The 23,408-nt window shown below is 45.5% G+C and overlaps 1 protein-coding gene across 6 annotated transcripts in view; it reads right to left on the minus strand.

Annotated features, from left to right (window-relative positions):
- MYO1B (myosin IB) overlaps positions 1-23,408 on the minus strand; it is a 179,351-nt gene that overhangs the window by 51,121 nt on the left and 104,822 nt on the right. For all 6 annotated transcript variants that reach the window (XM_080798484.1, XM_080798483.1, XM_080798486.1 and 3 more), the window contains 6 exons: positions 22,637-22,683; positions 16,432-16,495; positions 4,857-4,955; positions 3,608-3,711; positions 1,271-1,418; positions 884-1,002 (listed from right to left, as the gene is read on the minus strand). In XM_080798484.1, the coding sequence (XP_080654610.1) occupies positions 884-1,002; positions 1,271-1,418; positions 3,608-3,711; positions 4,857-4,955; positions 16,432-16,495; positions 22,637-22,683 (581 nt within the window). The remainder of the gene's footprint in view (positions 1-883; positions 1,003-1,270; positions 1,419-3,607; positions 3,712-4,856; positions 4,956-16,431; positions 16,496-22,636; positions 22,684-23,408) is intronic.

A 23,408-nucleotide genomic window follows, 5' to 3' on the forward strand; every position in this document is an offset into this window, starting at 1 on the left:
CCATCATTTCTAGGTTAGCACACATTCCTCGGAGCTCTCCAATGCCATGAATGGAATGTATGTGTAGTCCCTCCACCCTCCCCCAATTCTATGCTCAAGTCCTCATCTCCAGTGGGATGGTATCTGGAGGTGGAGCCTTTAGGAGACAGTCAGGTTTGGATGTCAGATGAGGTCATGAGGGGAGAGCTCCCATGATGGGATCAGTGTTCCTCACAAGGGGATGGGGATACCCGCATGCGTTCTCCCTTCCTCCACCCCTGCCGTGTGAACATGATACAGCAAGAAGGTGGCGGTCTATCAACCAGGACAGTGGCCCTCACCGAGAATGCTGCCAAGTTGGCCCCCTGACCTCAGATTTCTGGCCTCCAGAACTATGAGGAATAAACAGGCTTTTTTGTTTAAGCCACCCAGACTATGGTGTCCTGTTACAGCAGCCCAAACTAAGACACCCTGCTTGCGCCCCTCCTCCCCCTACCCTCTCCTCGCCACACTGCAGCCAGAAGGACCCTTGGAAACACAAGGCAGGCCACGCCACTGGCATCATCTCCCAGCTCGCCCAGACCCGACTGCCCTGCCCCAGCACTGTGGGTCTCCCTTCCAGGGCTCTAGTTTTCTCCTTGTCTGCTCCGAGCCTGCTCTATAAATTTATTTACTGACTAGGTCTACTGGCTATCATCTGACTCCTTCTCCTGCCAAACTTTTAAGCTCCATGAGGGCAGGGATCCTTATCGGCTTAGTTTGCCGTAGTGCCCCAGTGCTCAGAACAGTGCCTTCAACCGTAGGACAGCTCACATAACAGCCCGCAAAATCAAAACTTTGATTTTATTTAAATAAAATTACAGACTTTTTAAAAACTCACTTCTGGGCATTACGCTTTACCCACCTGAGCCACGTTCAGTGTAGTCGAAACCTTCTCCTGCTTGGCCTCCACCGTTCGGAAACTGAATGCTCGTTCTAGAACTGACTGATCAATGCCGGTCAGCTCACAGATTTCCTTTAACTCTGTGGGGGAGGGACATGAGAGGTGATTGTCTGTGTGCTGCTCAAAGTCATCTGCAAGGCTTACGGTGTTCTTTCTAAACACACACATATCAAACAGTATAAAATGTATAACTCGAAAGACTTAGCACTCAGCTTTAATCATGATTCTGTTCAGTTTCACTGGAAAGTGTTTTCGAACCCATGAGAAACAAGTTTTACTTTCTAGATTAAAAATTGGGCAGAAGTTCAAAGCAAGTTTGCTAAACAAGGCTGAGCTCCATTGACTTACCATTTTTGTCTTTGATTTTGCTTTCATCTAAACCATTCACTCGAGATTCGGGCTTGAACTCGATGTTCCCCAGTTTCAACACCGCGGCCACCACCTCCAAGACAGACTCAGCTTCGTGATCCATAAAACCCACAATCTGCATGGCGTTCTGGGGAGGGGGGAGGGAGGAGAAAAACAGCTGTTTTCTTTCTGTCATTCTTTTATTACTATTATTATTATTATAATTATTATTATTATTTTTTTTTTTTTTTACTGAGTCTGATAACAGATTCGTTTCTGAAAAAAAACAACAGTGAAAAGACCAAGTGTCAGAGGAGAAGCTCTCCAAAAGGCAAACCTATTAACGGACCTGATGTAGCACCAGTGTGGGGCTCTAACCTGTTCAGTGATTTCACACTGTGATTCAAGGATCCCCAGGGTAATCTGCACGCTCTGGCAAGGGGGTACAGGGGTGCAAAGAGGAAGACGGGGAAGAGGAGGCTGAGAGCCGGGCCTTGAATTCTAATCCATTTCATCTGCAGCAGCTCAGTGTGTGAGTGTGTGAGTGTATGTGTGTATGTGTGTGTAAGCACACTCACACGTGTATGCATGTACGTATGTCTTTCTTTATACCGGGTTCTGAGGCGCCTGGGTGGCTCAGTGGGTTAAGCCTCTGCCTTTGGCTCAGGTCGTGGTCTCAGGGTCCTGGGATCAAGCCCCCCATCAGGCTCTCTGCTCGGCGGGGAGCCTGCTTCCTCCTCTCTCTCTGCCTGCCTCTCTGCTCTCTGCCTACTTGTAATCTCTGTCTGTCAAATAAATGGATGGAATCTTAAAAAAAAAAACAAAAAAAAAAAAACAACGAGGTGAATTTATACTGGGTTCTGATGCTAGAAAGGAAACCAAACAAAAAGCTTTTTTATAACCTCCTACCTAAAACCCTCCTCGTTTATTTCACCCAAGAAAAGCTGGTTTGCAAAGGTGAAGTGCCTGACCCAAGGCATTATAGGTAACAAGGAACATTTCCACCAGTCATAAACTTTTACTGAGTGCTGACGATTTGCCAGGCAAAGCATTACAGAACTGGACTTGAACCCAACTCTTAAATCATGCCCCCAAATCAACAGCCTTCCCATATGAGGATGTTTACAGAGTTTTAACAAATTACACTCTCAAGGAAATACTTTTTTTTTTGAGAATAGCCCAGCTTTCTTGTTTTGTTTGTGACAAGGCTACCTAGTGATGGGAGTCATGTGAGCTTTTTCTCATGGAAAATTTCAAACATATACGATAATAGAGAGAGCAGGAAAGAACCCCATGTCATTTTCACTCAGCCTTGAAGATGAACTGATGCCAGTCCTGTTTCAGCTGATCTGACCCCCTCCCCCGCCTCCTCACCACCACAGCTGTCCCACTGGGAAGTACATACAGTTACTACAGCATGTCCTACTAGGAGCAATTTTCCAAGTGCCACATAAACATGGAAGTTAGGATAGTGTTTAAGATAATTGATGGGGCACCTGGGTGGCGCAGTGGGTTAAAGCCTCTGCCTTCGGCTCAGGTCGTGGTCTCAGGGTCCTGGGATCAAGCCCCCATCAGGCTCTCTGCTCAGTGGGGAGCCTGCTTCCTCCTCTCTCTTTCTGCCCTCTCTGCCTACTTGTGATCTCTGCCTGTCAAATAAATAAATAAAGTCTTTAAAAAAAACAAAAAAAAGATAATTGATTTTCGGGGCGCCTGGGTGGCTCAGTGGGTTAAGCCTCTGCCTTCAGCTCAGGTCATGATCTCAGGGTCCTGGGATTAAGCCCCACATTGGGCTCTCTGCTCAGCAGGGAGCCTCCTTCCCCCTTTCTCTCTGCCTGCCTCTCCGCCTACTTGTGATCTCTCTGTCTCTGTCAAATAAATACATATTTTAAAAAAAGATAATTGATTTTCTAATGAACACAAAATGTCAATCATTCTGGCTTACATATGATTTTTGGAAAAACACATACAAACATGACTTTCTTTCTCAAAAATAATATTGATTTAATGCTTTCCTAGGACAGTTTTCACAGTTGGACATTAAATACTAAGCTATGAAACATTTGAAAACATGAAAACATTTGAAAAACTAAGCTATGAAAACATTTGATTTAAATACAGCATTAAAAGAGTCAGGATAATATGCAAGCTCTAGGAAAGTGTGGGCCTTCACAATATTGTATGATTTTAATAAGAATACAAGAAATTCTTGTGCAATTCTAAAACCTTTGGGTGCATGAGTTAGCCCTCTGAGAAAACTCAGAATTGTTACCAATTTCAAATGAACAATACACAGTGCCCCCATTTTAAAGAGCAATGAAAGGCTTGTGTCTTGCTTACCCTGACGGTTCTGAAATTTGCTGCATCATCCACTCCATTAACTTTGGCCGAGTCCAAACTCAGGTAGTTATATCTGCTGAAATCCCTCTCGAGTGTAAGTTTATCTATTGAATCACACATAAAAGTTGGTAAGTTACTTCAGTAAATCGAAGCATCTTTGATATCCTGTTCCTTAAAACCTCCAGATAAAATGACTTTCGTATTAGGTACTCAATCAAAGAACAAAAATTGATATCCAAATACGAATAGCATTTTTCTAAAATTTACTTTTTCCACTGTTGTACATATTTTAAATTGCTTTTCTTACATTTATTCATATAGTAAGGCCCGTTCCAAATTTTTATTATTTAAACATCTTCAATGCACTATTTTATTATAACATATGATGTCTACCTAGTGATCCCCATGTCACTGGACACGAGGGCAGTCACTGCCCTTTATTCTCTGGGTTCTTCTGAATTACTTCATTAGGATCTATCCAAAAAATGGTGCGCCTGGGCAGTGGGCTCTGATCATTTCATGACTTATTTTGGATTGCTAACTCGTCCCCAGGAAGAAGTCCTCACTTTGAAGCGACACCCACAAGCTCTAAGCAGACCAGGACCCGACAACTCTGCCAGCTTTGTCCTTTGCTATGACTTTTGCTAACATGTACACAGCGAACGCATCCGTGCTATTTTAGCTGATGCTTGTTCTTTGTTAGTGAGGATGATGCTTCCCCAAATGTCATTTACTTCCCATAGTTCTCATTGAGACTATTTGTCCAAAACTCTCATCACTTAGCTATAAGCTTACTGGATACTACTCTGATAGACTTAAATTAATTCCCTAAAAGAGCCAAAGGTCAGATTTTTAACTCTTCTATCAATTACAAAAGTGTTCCCACTACATTTTATTTTCACCAAGCAATTTTTTAAAAAATAATTGTTCTCATCTACTGCTCCCTGCTAATTTCCTCTTCCTGAGTAGAACAATTATATGCTTCCATTTTATTGTTTAAATTTAGGATTTCCTCCCCCTTACCTCCCTAACATTTACTTAGCACTTCGAGTTAGCCATCTGAGACCTGACAGCAGCCGGCAGGTTCGGGGATATACGGCCAGCAGATGCTGGGGCAGGAGGATAGAAGCAAGCAGACCATGTTCTTCACCTCAACCACAGGCAGGGAACAATTTTTAAGAGCACGAAAAAGAACGCTTTGGGAAATGCTGTGACACTGAGCAGTTAAAGCGCAGACACAGGCACGTACTGAGGAGCTCTTCAGAGGCGCCAGAGAGCAGCTGGTAGAACACATGGAAGTTCCTTTCACCTCGCGGCTGCTTCACAACTCGGGACTTCTCTAAAAGATCTAAAGAGGAGAAAAGAGTCAAATCGTCACATATCGTTAATTTTGCTTTCAGCTCCAGCACGGTTGTCCTTCTCCACGCCCTCACTTTCTGTTTTGTATGAATGAAACAGTAACAGAAGCCGCAGCTTCTGTTCGTCCTTCAGGAGGAAGCCCAGCTCTAACCAAAATCACCGAATTAAACCAACCAGGTTCTTGTCAGACAACAGCGAATACACCAAGTACATTCAACAATACATTCCATGAGCCGATGAAAGACGATACAGTTTGTACATGAAGCTTCTCTTGGTTTTATGTAATACGTGATGACATTAAGTTCTTCAAAACACGGCACTGCGAAGCTAAGCAATGGGATTCAGCCATTCAGTTATGAATCCACTGAATAATTACAGAGTTAATGTTTCTGGGATCTTACTATGTGTGAAGTAAGTGCTTTATACCCCATTATCTCATTGAACCCTCGCAGCCGTTTTATCAAATATTATTTAACAGATGAAAAAAACAGTCCGAGTTTAGGTAGGATTTGAAATCAGGCCACCTGATCCATATGCAAACCTCATCATATGCACACACACCCTCACACCTGGGAGGAGGGAAGCACATCTCCTGGATATTTCAGCGTCTGAGAGAATGAAAGGTGATTTTCATCTCCTGAAATCTGGTGTTGTTATTTGGCAGAATACCTTCCTTGGTTCCAGATACTTTTTCAACCAATACTTTGATGTCTTACCAAGTTTTCAAACTTTCATCCAAAACTGAAGGAAGGAAGGGAGGGTGGGAGGGCGAGGAGGAGGGAGAAAGAAGGCAACCAGCCAGGAAAGAGGCACAAACAAGAGACGCCAAGGAACGATGGCAGAGATATTTCTCCTGCAGTCCTGCTTATCGCCGACCAGTAATATAAAAGAGAGTCTGCATCCTGTGGGCAAAAGCCAAATTCAGTTGTAAAACTCCCAATCAGTGACCCCATTATTAATTCTAGAGAACAGACACATCTGATTTCTAATCAGGCTGGAATCTAAGTACTATCAAAGGGACGAGGAAGAGAAGATGTGCAGTTCCTCTGGGAACGGTCACTGACCTTCTCCATGTGTGTTTCTGGAATCCACACTCACATGCAAGGAGGAGGCTAAGGAGAGTTAAGGGTGCAGATTTGATGACCGAGAAGTCCTAGGGGCCTCCCAACACCCGAGGTCATTTTTAAGAACGAAGAGATGGGTTGCAGGGACACATGAAATTAAAAATGAGAACAAAAATACGTAAATTCAAAAATGATAGGAACAGGATGCTCCCGAGTTTTAATTTTCATCTCCAGGCCTCATTTCATTTGGATGACAGCCAGGGCCCTCAAATCACACATGGAGAATAACAAAGACTTCACATTTAGCAAAAAGAAAGAAAACAGAAACTGAAAAGCACGAGTGAGACAAAATTTCGAAAAAAAAGGGATTGTGTACTCTTCATGCTCTCTAAGGACTGCATGTTCCATTTGTAAGTACACACGGACAAACAAAGCAGAAGACAGAGTAAGAAGGTGAGAAAAAACGCAGGATGACTGTACTTATTAGAGTATGACCAAGGCCCCATGGGGTTCTAGGGGTACGGACACAGTTTTAGAAGGAAAAAACCCACAGAGCGTGGGCAGATTCTTCACTGGGAAGCTAATCTTTAGAGGAAGTTCCTCAAGTCTAAGTAACTCAAGTGCATGGAAAGTACAAACACGCGGCAGTTCACGTCATCTGCTCACGCCCAGATCCTTCAGTCGGGTCACGCAATGCTCACCTGCTTTGCACGCCGGGAATGATCCGGAAATGCACCCAGCACCCATGACAAATATGAAGACCTTCTTCCTCGTGGCCTACGAGGGTCACACGCGCTCTGCTTACCCCATCACCCACACCAACAGGAGCAGCTCTTTCCAAGGTGGGATGCCCCATAGGCCCTCAAGAGAGAGCAGGAGATCGGGGTGAGGGAGGCAGAATGACCACGCGTCTGGGTCAGAGCCCACAACCCTCAGGCTCTTCCCACAGCATGAGGCGTCCTGCCGCACACCTTGCAAGTGCTGGCAGCCCGCTGCCCTCTGTTTCCCAGGGGCACCTTAATCATGAGAACGAACAACTGCTCGACGGCACTTATCCAGTCACATTCCAACAAGCCAACCGCGGGACTTCCAGACGTGCAGTGACGCCCGCAAAGCACGACAGGGCCCCACTCCGCAAGAGCCACACACTGGCCGGCCTCAGGTTTGGCACTTTCTGAACAAATGCTCACAGAGAGTGGAGAGTCTAAAACGGCAGTGCTGGAAGATCCAGCAGACAACAGCCACCAGGTTAAAAGAAAATATTTGTGTGTGCACGATGTGGAAAGGAATGGTGGCCAATGTACTTCTTGAACCACACATGCTGATATGATCAGTGATGACTATCACATTCAAATGTGAAGCATAATACGATGTGTGTCCCAAAGGAAAGGTGCAGAGGGGAGGAGGAAGGAAGCTTTCACTGACCTTCTGCCAGGCATTGGGTGCTTTTCATTCATTATCATATTGGGCCCCAAACACCGCCCCTGTGGTTGGATTTATAATCCCTGTTTTACAGATGAGAAAACGAGGCTCACAACACATTGTTACCAAGTGACAGAGCCAGAATTCAAAGCTTTAGGCGATTAAGATACCATGTTTATGCTGTTTGCAGTTTTCCAGCAACAAGAATGCAAAACGCATAAACACTAGGAAAGGCTGTATTTTACATAAAATGTACGACTTAAGCAACTCAATCACAAAATGAGAAACCTTTTATTAAAAGCAGTTGAAGGTTTTAGCACCTAAAATGCTTAGTCTATTTCTCTAGAGCCTCCCATGTCTTCATGACTTTTCTCTTACGTTACAAGCTTTCAGGTTGCAGAGTAATCAGGGAAAAGGTTTGCCCCAAAATAATTTACTAATGCTTAAAACCATTCCTCGTTCATTTTTAATGGGCATGCAGCAACATAATCTAAGAGTGTGAAGCCATATCAAATAATTACTCAAAGTACAGAACATACAAAGACTTGCCACCTGACCATTTTAATTCACTGAACATTCCCCTGAATTAGTCAGAGCAAACATGGCGTCAGCCTTCTCTTCGGTTTTCCATGCTTCTGCCACCACTGACTGAGCCTCTGCTAACAAGATTTAGTAAAGAAGAGCGCAGGATATGCGGACTATTTAGTACAGAAGACAGGATAAGTCTCCGTGTGTTCCAACGCAGACACATTTCCCCTCTCAAAATATAAATTTAAGTTCATATTAAATTTCATTCCAACTTACGTTTTAAGGCAGGAGATAAACCTATTAAGCCATTCTAAAGGAGAAAACCAATGGATGGGAACAGAGAAACTCTGGAATCAGAACTTCCCCACCTACCCCACCATGCCACTGCCACCTGACTGTTACCAGAACCAGGCCGTCACTCAGGGGCTTTCTGAGTTTTGACTAATTACCAGCGAGCTGAGGGCGGGGACATGTGCCCACGCACAGCATAAGCCGACCTCCTCACAGTACCGGATGGGAAAGGAGTAAATGTCCATGTTTGCACCTGCTGGAAAAGGAAGTCTTTTAATTGGCAAAGGGACAGTAAAAGATAAAGTAGAGGTTGGGAAGAAAAAAACTTAACATTACTGTAGAACACAACAGATTAAAGACTGGATAGTTTGATCCAATTTATTTCATGTATAGTCTCCCCTCATGGAAAGAAAGAAAGAAAGAGTGAGTCCAAGCTCAAGGCTTAAGGAATAATCAGTTTGGTCTCAGTTTTGCCACGAAGACCAGAATGACAATAGAAGCGCCATGATGCATGACTCTGACCAAACCCCAGAGATCCTGTGCTCCTCTCTAGCTGCTCAGAGATGACTATAATGGAAAAAGGTGTTTGGGCAGCATTTTGGCCTTTCCAATCAATTTATGCCCCTTCCTTGCTGCATTTAGCAGTGACGATGGGCCCGCCATCTCAGTTACTAGTGGGTTAGTGAGCACAGCCAACGGCAGTTTCAGTGCAAAACGGACAAGAGCTGAAGTCTGCTCACGTACGAGGGCATACATGCCAAAGCCGACCCGCGACTTTTTCTGGAAATAGACAACAAAACCCTCAAGGCTGACAATCAAGAAGTTTCACTAAGAACAAATTTCAAAGTCAAAAAGATGGGGTGGGGGGGCCTGGGTGGCTCAGTTGATTAAACATCTGCCTTCGGCTCAGGTCACGATGGGATCGAGCCCCACATCCGGCTCCCTGTTCTGCGGGGAACCTGCTTCTCCCTCTCCTTCTGCCCCCTCCCGTTTGTACTCTCTCTCTCTCTCTCTCTCTCATGAATGAATGAATGAATAATTAATACCACCTTTAAAAAAAAGACGGGGTAAAGGTCTTACAAAGCTCTCACTGTGCATGTTTGTTACGGTGAACCGGCGCCCCTGCGAACAGTTGCCCCGGGGCTCGGTCTCCGCCCCGGCCCGGGCCTGGCGAGGAGCTCCATCTACCCGCAGGTCACAGGCCTTGGGGCATGTGAACCACCCGGCAAGCTGTGACGTTACAATTTTCCCTCACCTCCACTGCCGCATGGGAATTTTTGAGAAATCAGCTTCAAGTTTTACTCAAAAGTCAGTATCCTAAAGTTAAAAAATCAGCACTAAAGATAGTTGGACCTTCTACATAAGAAGCTGGGAAAAGGTGTCTGGTATCTGCACATGAAACATTAACTGGGGCTTTAAAACCCCAGGAAAACTGGGCTTGTTAACTACCTCACCAGCTAATGCTTTCCATTAGGATCTGTTTATATACATGTAGTATATATATGTGTGTGTGTGTGTGTGTGTGTATATATATGTGTGTGTGTGTATATATATGTGTGTGTGTGTATATGTATTTTCACAAGAGTTCTTCCTAACACAAATTTAGTATTTATAAAAATTTACTCATACATGTACATATCTGAATCTAAAATTCCACAACCAACCCTGAAATAAAATTAATGAAATATAGCCCATGGTATCATATTATTAGATATACTATCCCATTAATTTAGATATATTTAACATCTGATGTCTTCTGTATTTGTATATAATCTTGTTTGGAGGTAAACATATAGTCTTTTTTCACAGTAAACGTATTTTTGTAATAGGAAAACCACCAAAGTAAAATTGAGACGAAGGAAAGCATCAATTTTGATTACAAAGCCATCCTCTACAGAGTAACAGAATTGCTCTTTGAAATTTGTTTTCTTGCTATGGATACTTCCCAACCAATGGTGGATTATTTCTGTCTTCTGAGTATTAAAGCGCTCTGAATACAGAAACACTGAGAAAGCCCACCCTATGTTACAAACTAGACAATGCGCTGTCTTCATTTTTGGCGAATTTCGACCCTAAAGAAGAAAGATTAAAAACAGACATTGTTTATTGATGCGTATTCCCTAGCTTTTGAGAACGGACTCATGTATGGGTAGTCTGCAACGCTACCTCAATCTATACGTATTCTCAGAAAACAAAGCAGTGCAGAGTTCCCTTTAGAAAGTGTTCCAACAGGCCGTTTTGCTCCTAACTTGTCATCAATAACATCAAAGATATGACATAAAAGGAAAAACAAAGCTATAAATCTCAAATGATTTAAAAGAGCAACATTATATTCCATATCCTACGAACGGCATGGTTGTGTCATGTATATAAACATGTCATGAGACAGACAGCACATAAAAGTGTGTGCCAATTGTATCATAAATTCCACAGAAATATAGACGAGGAATTCAGAGAGATCTGCTCCGTCCCCCATCCGCCCTGTGAGGGGATGGTTGCTTCCTCCTGCTCTCCTGATTCCTTGTGGGAGGATCTCAGACTCACTCCCTGGCCTCTCTCAGCCCCTTACTCACTTCTCACCTGGGCAGGAGGAAGGATGTCTCTGAGTCGGGAGGCCGAGAGAGGAAAAATGATCAAGAGTATACCGTTCAGCCCTCTAGGTCCCCACACTGCATTCACATTCAGCTCTGCTTGCCAGTGTGGTCTAAGATAACCGGGGCAATGCACACGGAGAGAGGCCAGAGGCTGCCTGATTCTGCCAATGCCGGCCTAACTGTCAGGCTGCCAGAGGACTCCCGCCACACCTGCTTGGGAGAGAAACCAGAAGCCACCTTCTCCAACCTTGACTAATAGTAATAAAGCTGCTTCCTCTCCAGCTTGATTCCTGTGCCTACTTCTCAGGATGCCACACTGGGTGGGGGAAAGTAGATTACCCATTACACCAACGGGTCAGTTAGTTTTTGCTGCATAATAAACTGTCCCGACACTCGGCAGCTCAGAATGACACCATTTATTAGTTCATGAGTCTGAGCATCAGCTTGGTAGTTCTGGTCTGAGCCAGCCCAGCTGACCTCTCCTGGACTTGCTCATCGGCTCGTGACCGGTAGCTGGCTGATCTCAGGTGCCCTCATTCCTATGTCTGGGGGTTCCCATAGGAATGTCCCTCACCATCCAGCAGCCTAGCCCAGGTTCATTCACATGGTGTTAAGGACAGCATTCCCTAGAGGAGCACGAGATGACAAGCTCCAACATGTAACCAACTTTTAAGTCTCCAGCTGTGCCTTGTCTAATAATTGTTCTATGGACCAAAATAAATCCCATGGCCAAACTCTTGAGGCACTGAGAGAGAGGGCTACGCAAGGGTGTAGACACAAGGGGAGAAATCATTGTGACCATTTCTGAAGACAATCCATCAGATTGAGGCTGTTTAAAATAAAACGGTCACAAATTATTTGATACTCTTCCCACTGAGTGGTGGAATCTTTGTGCCCCACCCTGACTCTGGGCAAGCTTGTGCCAATTTTGACTTAACAGAACATAGCAGAAGTGACACTGTCTGATCTCCCAGGCTACTGCAGGCTTCCTCTTGGTTCTCTGTTGGCCTGTTTCCTCTTGGAACATTCTCTCTCAGAACCTAGCCATCTGTGAGAAGCCCAAACCACATGGAACCAGATACAGGTCGCTCTAGTCAAATGTCCGAACTCAGCACACGCTTTGAATCATCCTAGCCCAGGAGCCTGATATGTGACATATGAAAAAGCTTCCAGAAGACTCCAGCATTCACACATGCAAGTCACCCCCTACCATATGTCTTCTCTGCTAAAGCCCCATATATCCTGGAGATAAGCCAACCCTACTGTGCCCCACCTGAATTCTTGACCCACAGTATCCAACAGCATTTAAGAGGGCCATTGTTTGACCCTATTAAGTTTGGGGTGGTTTAATGGGCCATAATAATAGGGGGATCATACACTAACTTGAACATTTGCTTTCCCTCATAATTCACAAGATATTATTTCTTTCAAGCTGAAAAAAGAAGGCAGTGACCGATGAAGTCCGAATACCAATAATTCTGCTGTCTTTCTGGGATTTAGAAAAAGCATTTTAAAATGATCAGCATAGAATATTCAGACATATAAAATATATCAGTCATGGGGATGTACTGTGCAGCATATCAACTATAATTAATAATACTCTGCTGCATATTCGAAAGTTGCTAAGAGAGTAGACCTTAAAAGTTCTCGTAGCAAGAAAAAAAGGTTCCTCCAACTATGTATGGTGATGGATGTTAACTAGACTTATTATGGTGATCATTCTGCAGTGTATACAAATATGAAATCATGGTGTTGTACACCTGAAAATCACATCATGCTGCACATAAATTACACTTCAATAAAAATTATTTTAAATATTCAGATGAAATTATCCAATAAGGCAAAGTTTTATTTCTCAATAAAGTTTTCTATGTCGCAGTTATGTCACTTATTATTCATTGTGTACTTGTGTAGGTACTAATTAATTCAAGAAACATATTTCAGGGGTCAGACACTATTTTTTGTTGCTGTCATTCAGCAAAGAACCACACAAACTAAATCTCTGTCCTTATAGAACATGTATTTGGCAAGGTGCTGGAGACCATAAACACGTAAGTATATAATAATGAAAAAGAAGCCAACATTTATTCATTGTTTACTAGGTACCTGGCACCATTACAAGCACTTTAGATGTTAACAAATAATTTATACCTTTTCATAACCCTGTAAGATCAGTCCTATTATTTTCCCATTTTGAAGACCAGCAAAACGAGTCACTTGCTGTCTTGTTTAGACATTTAAAACCCCATGGAAGAGTTACTTATGCAACTCTTCTACTACGCATTTAGGTATGCCCCAAATAATGGAGCAGGGAAAGGGAGGGCCGGCCTACACACCACCAATTCCAGCCCCATCAGCATTTACTGAGCACTTACTGTATATCGGGTGTCCCACTAGGCTCTGGATACACCACCATGAACAGGAAAGCCGTACCTCCTGCCTAAACCGTAAGGACAGGTATATATGCACACTTGAAATCAGAAGGCTTATTCACAGTGTTTCTGCCTCCGTGCTGTTCTCCTTTTAGGACATAAGATCCCTAGAGACTTGTACCACGTTGTCTCCACAGTGAAAACTGCCATCAAGTGCCACAGCCATCAGAAAGTGCCTGCGACTACAAATCAAGGCAACAGGTGTCCAAGGTTTCCAGCTCATAGCACGAGGCCCCAAATCCTCAAATACAAACGCACATATCTTATGAGACTTATAAGCATTACCAAAGTAGCAGCAATATTATCTCACAGAAGCCAAGACCTGCTAGATGTGCTTCCCCATTTTATCTTCTCTACTGAAGCGTGCATGCCATTTCCTATTTCCGCTACACACCTGGCCAAAGGAGACCAACCTCAGGAATATACGGTTTGCGGGTGAATTCAAGACTTACTTTCCAGCATACCTCTTTTAGAAAGAGAGAGGAAAGTTCCTGGGCTTTCTCTTCTACTTACTGGGAACCCAGCTGGCTTGACTGATCATGTGTCTTCTTCCAGGTAATCAGTGATCAATGCTGTTACTACACAGCTGCTAGAAACTGAGGCAAAATACACTTCCCACAACATGGCAAATCCTTTCTTCTTTTCTAGACTCCAAGAGGCTGACTTTTCGCAGCGTAGAGAGAACAAGAACGGGTCTGCCCATTACTCTACACCCTTGAAGCCAGCAGCCAGCAACTCCCACTGACCACCTATGAGTCAGTCCTATATCTACACAGGGTGAAATTTCCTGCTCTCACTGCGAACGTACTCCTTTCATTCCCAAAGCAAAGGGTACTCTAAAGTACAGGGTGTTCCCACTACCACAAATTTCCATATAATTTCATTGTGGGAACAAATGGTAACGAACACCATATGAAATCCATTCATGATGATATATTAATCTTAACTGGAAAAGAACAGAGTGTTTAATATTTATTCTCCATGGATACTGCAAGAATTAGTTAAAGGGCAGGAAGGCATCTGTACTTGGAACTTAAACTTCAAAATATGAGACCTAAGTTATTTTCTAATACTTAAAGTAATCCTTACATATTTTCCTAGAGTCCTCAAAAGCAGTTTTGATTCAATCATTCCACAGTGTTTAGATGCATTACCCTCATTTTAAAACAGTGTATTAAAGTAATAAGGAGAGCTAATCCCTCTTGTAAAAAGTAAGTCCTAACGACTTACGAGTATCTTTCAGAATAAACGCTAATCCTTCCTCAAAATGGCGTCTTAAAACTGAGGCCCACCTCTTCCCTCACACTTAACCATTAGCTGCCCCAAAACCATGCAGGAAGCTTGGTGGGGTGATCCTTGGAGCTCTGAGTTACATCAAACACGGTGTGCAGGAGAGCTTTTCCTTCCGTATGTGACACATAACCTAAGTAGAACCACCCCAGCCAATTTTCATTTCATAATAAAGCTTTCTCTTCAAATTTCTTGAATAATTATATATTTTTACAAATATGGCTAATCCCAAAGCATGGTACACAATGTAGAAACGAAAATGGAAAATTAGCCTATTTAAGAACTACAGAAGAGTGGAAACGGGAAGAACCACAGAATTCATCTAGTTCAATCCCACTGTTTCAGAGATGAGGACACTCTAGCCCTAGGTCTCTCTATGAATTGTTTTAAAAACTTAAAAAAAAAATCAGCTGCATACTTGCTTCAAAACACTTAAAACACTGATTTTCAAATGGCAGCCCTCTGGTTCCAGGGTTCATCAGCGAAGATCTCAGGGGCCACCCGGGGGCAGAGGGCTTCTGGCTACTCATCTTCTCTTCAACCACATCAGATCTTGTTTTCCCTATTTCCTATTTGGGGTTCAGCGTGAAATTTCATTTGAAGAAGGAATGCTGCTGCTTTACCAAATCTAATAAGCACTGCTTTAGACACCTGAGCCAATCTATTATTTTCTTTCTAGTGCTAACTAAGATTTTTTTTCAATCCCAACAGCACCACTGGGTGGTGAGGAGGCCAGCGGTGATGGGAGGTTCCATGGTGTGGCTTCAGGAATTGCAGGAGAATTCAAGAGGATGACCAGGCTGTGTGGTTCCAGGAGGAAATGCACAAACCCCAGGGTGTCATCTTCAATCTTCCAAACAATCAACCACGAAATCAACATGAGCAGAAACAGGGCGGGCTACGCATAGTGCAGGTCCAAAGTGCTGGCGACAGGGTCATTTTTACAAATACCATCAAGCCCACTTTAGAAAACTGGACCTGGGGCTGCTCAGAAGACTCACCTGACACTGTTCATTTTTTCAGCTTTGACAAGAACATTTCATTCCCATAACCACCAATCATGACTAAAGGAGACTAAGAAATCTGTCTTTCTACCTACCAGGTTTATCACATTCCAATGATGTAAATATACCAAGACAAACAAAACTTCCCAAAATAAATTTTGAAGTACAGGTCCACTCATTTTGTTGAGTATATGTTACCCAAAAAGTTACTAAAAAGTTATCAAATTAAAATCAACTATTTATATTTCATTTTTAATCATAAAATAATTTTGTTAAAGAAAATAACCACTGGAGGATCCTTTATTAACGAATTGACTTAAACACCTACAGAATATATATAAAATACAGTTGGACTAATTCTTATTCATTTAGCAAACCTTTAAAGATTTGCAATGGTAAAGACTTAAGTGATATTTATTTATTTATTTATTTTATTGTGTTATGTTAGTCACCATAAAATACATCTAGGAGGGGCGCCTGGGTGGCTCAGTTGGTTAAGCCTCCAGCTCCTGATTTCAGCTCAGGTCATGATCTCAGGGTCATGAGATCGAGCCCCGTGTAGGCTTCTGTGCTCAGCAGGGAGTCTGCTTTACATGCTCTCTCCCTCTCCCTCCACCACCCACTCATGCACATGCTCGCTCTCTCCCCCTCAAAAAAAAAGAAAAGAAAAAGATTTAGGAATTATAAAACAATCTGTAATCACAGTCTAACATAGTCTGAAACACATTATCTAAGGAAAAGAAATTGTAGTATTATGTTTATCTCTTAAAGACTCAAGTATCTAAAATATTCTAATATATGTTTTGAACTTCTTGGAAAGGATTCAAAGAAAATACTCACAGTTACTTATCACTCCTCCCAGTGGATCGCCTTTAAAATCAAATTCAATATCCATATATTTGCCCTGCCAAAGAAAGACTTTGTGAATTTTCAAGTTCACCTCAAAATAGTCAGCATATCTTCTTAGAGAATAGCATGCTAAGCCCGTCATACATTTGTTTAAATGTAATTAACACATAATTTATGTAACCATGAGGCAAAACAATATGCCTCCATAAATAATTCATACTAAATACCACATTAGCTAACATATCGTGTTGCTAATGGAATAGATCTTAGTCAGCATGTGACTATTTCACTTCGGTTATGTGTTTCAAATGTCTAAAGAGTGTGTGTGTATTCAATTCAAGAATAAAAACTGGGAAAAGTAAGTATTCCTTGTTTATGCACTAGTTGGGAATATAAATTATGTCATTTTTATAAGCAAAATCTGTTTTAAGCCATGGCTAGAAACTCCAAGTATACTGGACAGTGGACAAAATGGAACACATAAAGTCCTATTTTTGTGTCTACTCAAATCAAATGCATGATTATATGTTGTAAATGATCTGGAATTAAAGACTGATCATTATTACTCTCTTTGGTTTTTGATCTAGATTATACAGCAATAGATATATCCCAGGTTCCTATTACATTTTATAGATCGTATCGTTACACACAGAAACACACATGGAGTTTCATACAGTGACTTTTAAAGAATCGGCCTATAACTGCCTAGTTAAAGAGTAACGAGCATTAACAGAATAACCCTGACAGCTGGTTTTTGTTTGGAAATGGGTGTGTTGGTCTAATAAGTGGTCTTTGCTTTTGTTTCATGTTCTACTTCAGTAAGAGTCACATAGATGGCTTGTAAATAAGTCTCCCAAAGAATGACTATTTTAACGCCTTCCATTTTCAAAATAATAGTAGACGGTCAGAAACGTGATCACAGGGCTCTCAATCAACAATGCGGTCTACGACTTTTCATTAGCTTATACGTGCTCTCTTGCTTTTCCTTTCTTGATTGTCAAGGGTCACCTGTCCCTTTTAAAAGTCTTCTCTCATTTATTAAGCAAATGTCTATCGATCATTTTAGATACTAAAGTAGGCACAAGGGAAAGCAAGACATCATTCCTGCCCTCAAGGACGTTCCAGTCCGAGGGGAATGGAGCCAGATAAACAGGACATTACTATGTACAGAACCAGATTCTACAGTGGGGCAGGATGCTATGCACCAAGAAGAGGAGACAAAAGCTGAGGTCGGCCCTAGATCAAATGTGAAGTATCAGGGTTAAGTCAGGCAGCAAAGAGGTGAGAGAGCAGGAAGGAGTGGCCCTAAGAACAGGCATCCGTGAGGCTGGTGAGGGAGGCTGGCACACCTCATGGCACCGAGACACTTTCTTGACAGCAAAGTCCTGTCATTAAAGATTTCTAAATAAGGAAGCCATGATCAGACCTGCGTATTTACAAGATCACCCTAGATAATGTGGGATGGACTGGAAAGGAGCAAAACCAGACAGAGTTGACAGGAGGAGGAGGAGTCATGGGAGAAATGCTGATGGCTTTGAGCAGGAGTGCGCAAAATCAGGAAGAGTAAGCGAGCTGAGAGCTCCCCAGAGATTCACCATGATGGATCCCGGGTGGATGCAGGCCATAAAGAAAGGAGGAGGGCAGTGATTAGAAAGTCCAGGAATGTGGCCCAGGCAAGCGAGTAGATAGCCGTGCTCTCCAGGCTAGCAGGGACAGCAGCGGTGCAGCAGCCGCAGAAGAGGGTGAGAGAGTAACGTCACAGGAGAGTCAGAGGTTGACCACATGCGAGGGGGTGATTTTGACGGAAGGTGCTTCCTGACACAGGAAGTAACCAGATCCAGAGCACAGGTGGAGGGATCAGCGAAAGATGCGTGACAGGAGGGTGTCTCCACAGATTCAGGGACAGGTGAGGCCCCAAAGCTGAGGACGCAGATGAGGAGGAGGAGCGAGGTGATGACAATGATCTCCAGGAAGTAACCATTCTGCCCTCAGTCGAGAGTAAGGGATGGGCGTCTGCGGACAGTACCGTAAACCCGTGCAAAGTGGGAAAGGAAGCTGACCCGGGATAAACGGAAGGACAGTGCTGACAATTCAGATGACCTTGGAATGGAATTCTCCCCGTTAGCTCGTCATGAGTCTACTCAGAGAAAACCAATGCCTTCCACTACCTAGAAAATAAAGTCAAAGAACATGAACCTGATGATCTTCCAAGCCTCCAGGTGAGGTCCCGAACCGCTCTCCAGGCCTTTGGCCCACAGCTCCCTTCACAGACCCTCTCATCCAGCCACTGACTCGGACAAGAGCAGGTCTCCTCTGGTCTCTCTCCTTGGCTTCCCCATGCCAGCTCCTCCTGCTTCCTACTCAATTTTGGCACATTTCAATCTTCCAGGCCCACTCACAACTCCCCCCTGCCCCAGACTCCTCCAGCTTCGCTATTCAGAACTTCCATAAAGCTATGTTGGGAACTTACTATTTTCTGCCTTGTGTTATAATTATTTTTAGACATGTCCATTTTTTCTGACTCGTCTATAAGCTTCTTAAAAATATTCATTCATCAGTGTTTTCTGAGTCTCTATTCTGACACCAGGCACTCTTCTAGGTCCTGGGGCCACCACAGTGAACAAGAAGGCCGAGCTACGTTCTCCCATGGTTCCTCCTCTCTAAGGTCCATGATCAGAGAGAAACAGAGAAAGTGAATATAATCATTCCAGAGACTAATGAATGCCTGAAAAAAGTAAAAGCACAATGAAGTCAGAGTCTAGAAAAGGCATCAGGAAGTGACACTTGAGGTGAGACCTAAATGACACGAGACGGTGGCCACGCAGAGATCTGGACGCGAGCACATCATGCAGAAAGACCAGCGACTTCAAAGATCCAAGGCAAGAAGGCGCTCAGCACCCCTGCCCATCACAAAGGCCCATGCTGCGAGGCCAGGCAGGCAAGGGTGGGGCGGAGCAGGCCGCAGCTCAGGCGTGCAGGCAGGGGAGGCTTCCAGAGGGGCCTCTACTGCACTCCAGGGGCAGGGGGAGCCACTGGGGGCTTTCAGAGGAGCAGTGAGGAGACCAGTTTGTAAAAACCATTCTGGATGCCAGTAGGGAAAGGTCTGTAGGCTGCAAGAGGAGATGCAGGGAGACCCATGCTTAATTAACTATTAAAAAAAAAGAAAGAAAGAAAGAAAGAGAAACAAAACCCCAAAACCAGAGATTTCAAACAAACGAATACATTGTACAGGCTTTTTTATTCTTATGGAATGAAAGGTTTGTAATGGAATTTTCCGGGCCCTCCGTGCTCTCTCCTAGCTGGGCTCTCCACAGACAGAATAGGCTCCTCTGGGCTCCCCTATCACTCCTCTTCCCTCCCTGAAACCGTGGTTGAGAAGAGCGACTTCCAAAGTCTTAAACGTCTCTTTTCAAAAAGAGCCACTTTCTTAACAGACGTTCTGTATGTCAAACTAGAGGAACTTAGGGGGCAGGGAACACTGCGGGGGGGCCCCCCCCCAGGAGAACCCTGGCCTGGTATGGCAGCGGCGGTGAAGGCGCACAACCACCCCACGGCGCGGTCTCCCGCGCTGCTGGGCCAAGAGACCAAGAAGGTCACTGGACACGGTCAAAAGAAATGCAGTTTCCCCGGAGTGTGCATGTTTACGGCATAAACCAGTGCCACGCACAGCAGCGACTGCAAACACAGCAGAGTCCTATCGAATTACAGCACGGGCTCGGGGAGGTCGCTGGTCAAGTCGCAGATGAGCAAGCGGAGGAATTACCAAAAACTGGGCGTGAAATGATTCAGCCTATGATCAAGTATTAACCTCCCATCCCAATACCCACGCTATAATGGGATTTCTCGGAAGTCACTGATTAAGCCCAATCACCTGCCAAGCCTTTCACTAGATCTCAAACATCACAGAGTAGTAAAGACTCTTCAGGGAACTGGTTTCCTGCATCTTTGTCGTCTACAGACTAAATATATTTAGACATTTTCTAAGTGTATGTGTATAATCTGCAAACAGCAAAGAACAAAGAGGCTCCATAAAGGAGCTCGATCTCTTGGAATGACTCCTACCTGCCCGCACCCGCTCGTAACTATTTACATAATGAGATCAGCCCGTCCCCACGACAGGGAAGGGCACTGCTCAAATCCGCGTAACCACGGAAGGGGCTAATCCCACGGAAAATCTCACGGCCTGGAACCAGGAGCCTCCGCCTTCCACTTCCCAGGCCACCAGAACCGCTGCTACCTGAGGTCACGGTCTTGCCTTAAGCACTGGACGCGCTCACGAGAGAAGCGAGAAAAGCGCCACTGAAAGAAGTGACCGGGAGAAAGGGCGGCAAGTGTCTGGCAGAGAAGCACAAAAACCCCCAAAATGGTCCCAAGGAACGTATATGAGGAAACAGCTTATCAAGTAAATAACCTTTTATGAAATTTGTAAGACCGGTTAAACTATACAACAAAGGGGCCAATTTCCAAACGTCACCATCACGCTCAACGCACTTCTCCAGCGGCCATCAGGTAGTGTCTGTGTCTCCACAGAGACGACAGCCGGACGGCACCTGCTCAGCCGGCGAGACCACAGCGGGCCTCCGAGCGCGGGGCACGCCGGGGAGAGCCGAGCGCGGGGCACGCCGGGGGGGGGGAGAGCCGAGCGCGGGGCACGCCGGGGGGGGGGGAGAGCCGAGCGCGGGGCACGCCGGGGGGGGGGGAGAGCCGAGCGCGGGGCACGCCGGGGGGGGGAGAGCCGAGCGCGGGGCACGCCGGGGGGGGGAGAGCCGAGCGCGGGGCACGCCGGGGGAGAGCGGAGCGCGGGGCACGCCGGGGGGGGGGGGGAGAGCCGAGCGCGGGGCACGCCGGGGGGGGGGAGAGCCGAGCGCGGGGCACGCCGGGGGGGGAGAGCCGAGCGCGGGGCACGCCGGGGGGGGGAGGGAGAGCCGAGCGCGGGGCACGCCGGGGGGGGGGGGAGAGCCGAGCGCGGGGCACGCCGGGGGGGGGAGAGCCGAGCGCGGGGCACGCCGGGGGAGAGCCGAGCGGGGGGCACGCCGGGGGAGAGCCGAGCGCGGGGCACGCCGGGGGGGGGGGGGAGAGCCGAGCGCGGGGCACGCCGGGGGTGGGAGAGCCGAGCGCGGGGCACGCCGGGGGGGGAGAGCCGAGCGCGGGGCACGCCGGGGGGGGGGAGAGCCGAGCGCGGGGCACGCCGGGGGGGGGAGAGCCGAGCGCGGGGCACGCCGGGGGGGGGGGGAGAGCCGAGCGCGGGGCACGCCGGGGGTGGGAGAGCCGAGCGCGGGGCACGCCGGGGGGGGGGAGAGCCGAGCGCGGGGCACGCCGGGGGGGGGGAGAGCCGAGCGCGGGGCACGCCGGGGGGGGAGAGCCGAGCGCGGGGCACGCCAGGGGGGGGGGAGAGCCGAGCGCGGGGCACGCCGGGGGGGGGAGAGCCGAGCGCGGGCACGCCGGGGGGGGGGAGAGCCGAGCGCGGGGCACGCCGGGGGGGGGAGAGCGGAGCGCGGGGCACGCCGGGGGAGAGCCGAGCGCGGGGCACGCTGGGGAGAGCCGAGCGTGGGGCATGCCAGGGGAGAGCCGAGCGCGGGGCACGCCAGGTAGAGCCGAGCGCGGGGCATGCCGGGGGAGAGCTGGGAGATGAAGCCAGGAAGGGGTGTCTTCTGCCCTCACCCCTTTCCGAGTGAACCAAACTCGAAACCTCAATTAGCAGCAGTTTTAACTATTAGTACTGCTGGTACTACTAGTACTACTAGTACCTCCTCCCCACCTCCTGCCAATGGTCAAATCTAATGACTTCGCCTCTGTGAGGTTTCAGCGGACCCTTCCGTGGCTCCTCGTCCCACGCGATGAAGGACAGAGCCCTAGTTTTTCCTCCCTTCCCCGTCACCGTGGACTCCTAACTGTGCTTCCTTAATGCCCAAACTCAGACGAGTGAAGAGCTCTTCCGAAGACCCTCCTTTCCACAGCCCTCGGAATTCGGTGACAGATGACAAAGTACGAAAGAAAAGCCTATCACTCCAAAAAGAATTAAAAAGAATAATCCCAGAAAGCAAAAAATAGTTCTTAGAGAACGTTCGGTGTCTCAACAGCAGCGTGTTCTTATTTTCCAAATGTGTGTATTAAGAAATACTAAACATCTACTGGTTGTTTAAACACACATGAGCTAAATATTAGTGTTAGCACTTAGGCTTATACAAATACTTACAAATCTAGAGGAGTTGTCGTTCCTTACGGTCTTGGCATTTCCAAAAGCTATTAAGAAAGAAACAGATGCATGGGTAAGATTGACAGAAAAATCACTTCAAGCAGAAATTTAAAGCAAATGGAATATTTGATAGCTATAAATCCTAGAAAATACAACTTGTAGCAATGACATTTCTGTCCGAGCTTCCCATAGAAACATACTGAGTACAAGTCTTAAGGAAGCTTCCATGTCTTTTCACAGGTTCATAGAAAAAGAGAGTCATTCCTATGATTTGTGTAATTTTCTCAAATATTACTATAAATGTAATCTTGTCTAATCGAATACCTTTTACCGATTTAAGAGTAGTCAGTTGGGTGTACAGCAAGCAAGCCTTGTATTCTCCACCATGATCATCAGTGTAAATACGATTATTTCAGAAATGACTACTTAATATTATCAAAGGCTTCATGGAACTTGATGAGGTTTCCAGATGGAAAAAGGCACACGAAACATTAAATTATCTAATTAATTTTAAAATAAAGCCACTGAAATGTGATTACATATGTAACTGTGAAATACAGAAAGAGTAAGAGATTTGGAAACTAACATAATTTCCAATAGGCTAAAAATACTACGTAGTTTCTTTTTTTTTTTTTTTTTTTAAAGATTTATTTATTTATTTATTTGTCAGAGAGAGAGAGAGAGAGAGAGGGCGCGCACAGGCAGACAGAATGGCAGGCAGAGGCAGAGGGAGAAGCAGGCTCCCCGCCGAGCAAGGAGCCCGATGTGGGAC

This window comes from Martes martes (assembly GCF_963455335.1).
Source record: "Martes martes genome assembly, chromosome: 3".
NCBI classification, from domain to species: Eukaryota; Metazoa; Chordata; class Mammalia; order Carnivora; family Mustelidae; genus Martes; species Martes martes.